The sequence below is a fragment of the Morone saxatilis genome, unplaced genomic scaffold (assembly GCF_004916995.1).
Source record: "Morone saxatilis isolate NCDOM2014 unplaced genomic scaffold, NCSU_SB_2.0 Contig18, whole genome shotgun sequence".
Classification (NCBI taxonomy): Eukaryota; Metazoa; Chordata; class Actinopteri; family Moronidae; genus Morone; species Morone saxatilis.
This window is the reverse complement of record NW_023339740.1, coordinates 19,047,186-19,053,690: the sequence shown is the minus strand read 5'-3', so window position 1 is coordinate 19,053,690 and position 6,505 is coordinate 19,047,186. Positions and strand designations below refer to the sequence as shown.

At 41.2% G+C, this 6,505-nt stretch overlaps 1 protein-coding gene across 1 annotated transcript in view; it reads right to left on the bottom strand.

Annotated features, from left to right (window-relative positions):
- The window catches only part of igsf8 (immunoglobulin superfamily, member 8), a 14,525-nt gene that overhangs the window by 3,391 nt on the left and 4,629 nt on the right, over window positions 1–6,505 (bottom strand). Inside the window, exons 4-7 of the mRNA XM_035662725.1 lie at window positions 4,897–5,358; window positions 2,700–2,878; window positions 1,661–1,913; window positions 299–757 (exon numbers count right to left, since the gene is read on the bottom strand). Of these exons, the coding sequence (XP_035518618.1) occupies window positions 299–757; window positions 1,661–1,913; window positions 2,700–2,878; window positions 4,897–5,358 (1,353 nt within the window). The remainder of the gene's footprint in view (window positions 1–298; window positions 758–1,660; window positions 1,914–2,699; window positions 2,879–4,896; window positions 5,359–6,505) is intronic.

Genomic DNA, 6,505 nt, shown 5'->3' with positions numbered 1-6,505 from the left:
TTGAGATTTACACTTGACATTTACACAGGTCATCATCCAGCCAGTCACCCTTTCAATCCCCCTGTTCGATCCCCTCAAGGTGAAAGAGCAGCACTTGCTCCTTCACCCCCAAATGCTCCAGTAAAGGACAGATCAGACTGTAGATGTGCAGATTTTAATGTGTTTAACTGTGGGAGTGTGAAGAAGAGTCGTGCTGTCAGCAAAACTACCCTGAAAAATTACTTAGTAAACTGGGTCTGTTTGTAAGGCATTACTTTTCACCCACTATCACTAGGATTATTACAAAAAAACAACTTACCTCTGGCATACAGGTAAACATTCACTGCATTTGACTCTGCTTTGGCCCCCGTGTCGTACCAGCCTCCATGCGGGTCCTGCCCCCAGGCCTCGGCATGACACGCATACATGCCCTGATCATCTATAGTTGCTGTGTGGACCCTCAGTCTGTAGCTGACAGCGGACAGGCGGTCGACGCTAACCTCACTGCTGTTGGTGTAGATCTTTGCAACACCGTCGTACGTTAGGACAGCTACCAACATGGGTTTTTCCACAACAGGGGGTTCTGGTACAGTATCATCAGATTTTGGGCGCTGTCCCTTCTTGAAAACCGGTTCAGGGATTGGCCACCGGAGCCACTGCACTTGTGCCTGGGCAGGACCTGTGGTTGTCACGGTGGCGTTGCAGATCAGGGTGATGGTGCTGCCTCTTTTTAACAGGGGGCCCCGAGGGAGCTGAGCCACAGCAGAAACTAGCACATCTGTAGAAGGAAATGGTAGATTCAAAGATTAATTTATGGAGGGTGAACTGAACACATGTGACTGTCCGTTTAAGAACAAAAATAAAATGTATGATTTCTATCTGTGGTCAATCAGATGTTTCCAATGTTTTAGCAATCATCAATATTTAATAAGGTGATCTGAGTTAACCCCTAGTTCTGCTAACATGCGTTTCCGATAAATATGAAAATAACAGCAGTTTATCCTTGAAGACTGGAAAACTGTACTACACTAACTAATCATTGATAACTCATCACTTATCCCTGAATTTTCGTTTTCAGTAAAACCATTGTTCAGAAAATCCTTTTTTTGTTATGTTATGAATTTACTAGGATCTTTTAAGACAGATTTGTAAAGCTGGGAGAAACCGAGATTTGGACAACAAGCATCAGAGGTCTTTTTGGAGACTTGAAGGCAGCCAAATGGCCCACAGCCCAGACCTCTGGGCCACCAAGGCACTCCATGAATTTACAATTTTAAATAGTTTCTTAGACCAAAACAATAGAGTTCCCCGAACACAGAAAATGCAATCAACAGCAAAAAGAAAAGTCTGGAAATAAAATCATCTACATTAGACCAAATAAATACAAATTATTTTTATTTTACTATGTATACTGAGCATGTTTGGAACAAAAATGCCTTTCAGTATAATTAAAAGTTTATTTTATCTTTGAAGCACAATTAGCCCCTGTACGAATTAATCTTTATTTCCTGCATATCCAAGTAAGGCGAATTCAGAAGAGGCTTAGGGCCACATTCGAACATTTCTGTTCTGAATTTAAACTCACAATCTTTTCGCATACCTCCTGGCAACTATCCTGTACCACTGGTTGGGAATCACTGCTATAGGTGAAGCATGTGTGTCACTAAATAACGCCTCTCACCTTTGGTCTTGAGGTTGACGGTGACTCCCTCAGACTTCTGGGTGAGTGTCACAGGAGTAGAGGGGCCAGGGTTTGTTCTTCCAGCGTACACACTCACCACACAGCGATACATCCCTGAGTCCAAGGGGCGAGCTGAGAACAGCTTCAGGGAGTACCTTCCCTCTGCCACTTTCTCCATAGAGCCCCCGCTAGCTCGGCTTAGGTCATCCCCCCAGCTCACAATACCGTCTGGGCTCATCTGGGCCACCTCCACCTGGACATAAAAAACAATTGTACAGATTGTATAGATTGTACACTGAAATGTGATTTATTTTAGGCAATTTACGAGAAACTGTAAATATTTTATATTATTGCCAACCGTTTCCAAAGATGCCATAGCTTATTAGATTGATGACGCCGATCAAACACTAATGTCATGAAAACCATAATGTCATTTTTTTTCACTTCTTGAATGAAAAAGGCTGCTGTTTGAAAAGCCCATTCTCAAGTGTAATTTATCAGAACTTTGCCGCCAGCACTTGAATGCACCACACCTGAAAATATTTCAAATCTATGTGTAATTTCAGCTGAATGAAACAAGAATGTAACTTTGACAGAAAATAAATTAGACTTAATGGTGACTGTGGTTGATTACTTTTCCACATCTGCAATTAAATCAATGGACAGTCTATTATTATTTAATGAATCTTTTAGTCTATGAAAACAGGCAAGTTTCAGTTCCCTGCAAGAGGATTCTCATATTGTACCAACTTAAAAAAGTAATAAAAATAGGAAAGTGCACAAACATATGTATGAAAAACTGGCATGCTTTGCTAATTCTTCAAAGCAAACTCTAATGTGGCAATAATATTACAACTTTTATGTGAAATGTTTCAGCAGTTCCCGCTAACATTACATTTATACTTCAGTTATACTGTGCAGGTGCAAAACAAACACAACTCTACATTGTCCTACTATTTGCAACTGCACACACTGAGCTATAACCTGCAAACAACACACCATATTAGTCCAAATAAGTCAGCAGAGTGAGAATCAGTACCTCGACTCCCCCGGCCCCAGCGACATCGCTGCTTACAGATCCCCTCCTCATCCACTGAACTAGCAGGCCCGAGTTTACTTCAGACGGAAGCCCCAACACTTCACAGGTCAGAATGAGAGGGGAACCGACCTGCAGGGTCACCTCCCCTCTGGGCGAGGATGTTACACTGAGAGACTCCGCTGGGGAACAGAAAAGGTAGAGGGAGACAGGTTAGTAAGAGTAAAAGTAAATCCTCTGTGGTGGAAGGCCTCAAAACAAGCACATCCTCACAGTAAGCGATATACTGTGGGTATAATATCTGTGGGAAAGCTAGCGTGGCCTCTCTCGTACATTACATGTTTAATAGCCACGATGAAATTGATTAGCACATAAATGTGTACCGTAATTTTCTATTATTGCTCGATGAAAGAGAATTGAGCATGTTGATTAAATTACTGTGTTGTTTTCAGAAATACAAATAAAGCATAACAGTAGGAGAACATAGCACAAATGAGTATGTGCAACTTTGTTTAATGAACTGAAAAGGTTTTTATATAGTTAGTACTAATACCCTGGTATAACAGGGAAGATATAAACACTGGCCCATTGTGTGAGCAAAGCCTCATTTAACCACAACACTTCTCTTAACACAGATCTGTTCAATAGTAGACACATTATTTATATAAACAAAAGGAGACATGTCAGACCAACGTATTAGTCAGACAACAAGGGCGGGAAAATACGGAACTAAATGGTGTTTGTCAGCGAGGGTCAGAAAAAACAATGCATGCATTGATGCAAAGCTTCAACCTCAGCTTCAATTTTAGGGCTGGAGAGAAATAAAACGTGACCTAAACAACGTTTAACTTCGCTACTTAGTACTAGGAAGTTGTTTGTACTTCTCATCAGCAACATATAATAAGTTAATACACATGGCTAGAATAACTCAACATTTCAATCCAGCTCCAGCAAAACTGGGTGTTAACTTCATACTAAAACTTACGTTAATCCATTGCATGGATGAAGCTGGTAAGTTGGCAAAACTTTCAAAGTATTTTCCTATGAGCAAACATATAAAGAATGTATATCGGTTTAACTTCTGTATCCAAGTTGTTCAAAGATGTTTAAAGGACTGCTAGTTTTTCTGTTCTGACGGTAATGCACACATCAGTCTGACAGAAAGATAGCCATCCTCTTTGCAGGCTACAAGAGGCCAAGGTGGGAGAAAAGATTACTTAATCCTTTAGATCTACAGAAGCTCTTTAGAATTTAAAATGAGCCAAGCGGCAAGGCAGCGGGCAGTTATCCAGCTGTCCGACCAGCCAGCCGTGGACCCATCAAATCCAGCTGGATAATCAACAAGAGAGCCTCAAGCTCATCAGACAGGCGGATCTGACAGTCCCGAACAGATAGTAAGTAGGGCTGCAATTAGTCAATCAACAGAAAATTAATTGTTACCTATTTTGACAATTGAGTGATTGTTTAATTTGTTTTTCAAGCAAAAATGCAAATAATTTGATAGTTTCAGGTTTTCAAATGTGAGAATTTGGTGCTTTTCTTAGTCCTGCATTATATAAAAATGGTATAATAAAGTAAAACAAGACATTTAATAAATTCACCTCAGGCTCTAAGATATTGTAATTGGTATCTTTTACTGCTTTATAAACCAAACTATATTTGTCAATTAATCAAGAAAATAGTCTGAAGATGAATTGATCTGTTGAAGCCCTAATGGTAAAATGTCCGTCCATCCACCCAGCAAAGTAGGAAAAAGCTAAGCAGGAACCACCAGGCCGTACAGGCAGCTATTTAGAAACCCAAACACTAACTCTATCCAACATTAAGGCCAACAAACAAAGCAATAAGTTGACTACAGATGCGTATCCAGCATTCAGTCAGCTCCCTATCTATCCGTCAATAAACTGCTCAGTCAGTTTGGAAACCGTCCAATGTACTCCACAACACTACTAAGTCCAGGTCCACTGACGCCACTGAGAAAGAATAACGAGTTTGAACTGGCAAGTAGAAACTTCAGTTATTCTACTTTTATTGTCTCTGTCTATTCTAGTGTCTGTTCTGTAACTAGAGCATCCAACTTTGTTTTATGATATCTTGTGAAATATGTTTGCTGCAGTGTGACCCTGGCAGTTGCAACATACGATCACAGTTCTGGTACATTTCAGCACACATACTGGCACAGTTTCCTGGTTATACCGACCTAGTTGCTGCACAGTCAAGTTGCCAATATCCATCGTCCTTTGTGCAATCTTCTGCCACGATCGATCGCGGTCCAGAATCCACTGCGAGGCCTCACAGAAATACGAGCCGGTGTCGTCTGGCTGCACCGCTCTCATCTTCATTACGTACACATCCAGTCCGGCCTCTCCGTTTCTTTTCTCCAGCGTGATCTCTCCGTCGTCGTACCGCTTCTTGTACAAGAGTCCGGAGGAGACCCCCAGCAGCTTGTCGATGGAGATAATCTCTCTAACGGTGCTGACCTCGCCTCCCGCCTCTTTCCCCAAACCCTCTTCACCGCTACGCTTCCCAAACATGATAGACAGATGGGTGAGCTGCTCCGATTGGATGCCGGCTGAGCATGTCAGCGTTAATTCAGCCCCCTCTGGCACGGGCTGGCCGGTGAGTGAGCGGGAATAGCTGATCTGGAGTGTGTCAGGAATCACTGCGGGTGCACAAAGAGACAATTATATTACATTGAGAGGCTACAGGAGCCAGATAAGAGGGAATAATATGCCAAATTTAATTTACATTGCCTGTATGCTGTTTAGACGTTTCTATGTTTAGACAATAATTAAATGATGCTGCTGAGAGTGACTGCAAGCTGTTTGCCACCCTTGGCTTAGGGCACTAGCTTTGCCAAACAAAGGGGGAATAGTTGGTTGTTATGAAGATAACACACTTCAGTTGCAAAACCAACACCCAGCATCCAACAAACATAAACTCAGTAGTACACAAAGAAGCGGATGAATAGAAACACAATTGGTAACCATATGGATGGTGTAAAATTGCCAAAATATTTTGGAAAGCTTGAACAGATGGGTCTTTTCAGAAAGAGAGAAAAACAGAACGAAAAAAAACAGTACAAATTCCGTACAGTATAAATAATAACTCAGAACCAAGTTAAACACATAGTATGATTTATCAATGAAAAATGTCGCCAGTCTGGCTGATGTAGTGCAGAGGTGCTGATAAAATCTTTTCACACAGTAACCCGCATGACGCTTGAATACGTCAGTTCCACTACACCTCAGGTCACAACTCAACTAGGATTGTCATCTACTCGACCTAACTAAAGCTGGGTATCATTTATGTGATAGTAATTGACGATATAATACATTTACAAATACAAATGCTTTATTTTGAAGGTCTAGTTAGGAGGATCTACTGACAGAATGGAATATAGTATTTACAGCTAGGTTTCCATTTGTGTATAATCACCTGATAATTATCATTTTTATCTACAGACGCGACAGGTTGTCTTCAATGGACTCCGCCATGTTGAACTGCAATGTTTCTACAGTAGCCCAGAATGGACAAACCAAACACTGGCTATAGAAAGGGCCTTTTGTGTTTTCTCTGAGTTCTGCAGCCACCATAGTTTCTGACAGACTCCACAGTCCGTTCTCATTCCCAGTCATCAAATACAGACGTAAGCAGTGTTCAGTTAGTCGCACTGGTGCTTTACGAAATATTTACATGTTTTCTAAAAAAAAAAAAAGAAACAGAAACTATCTTCTCAAAAACAAGATTATAAATTGAATCAGACACTGAATAGCAGCCTCTGGTCAGGGGTCTCATTTATAACCGTT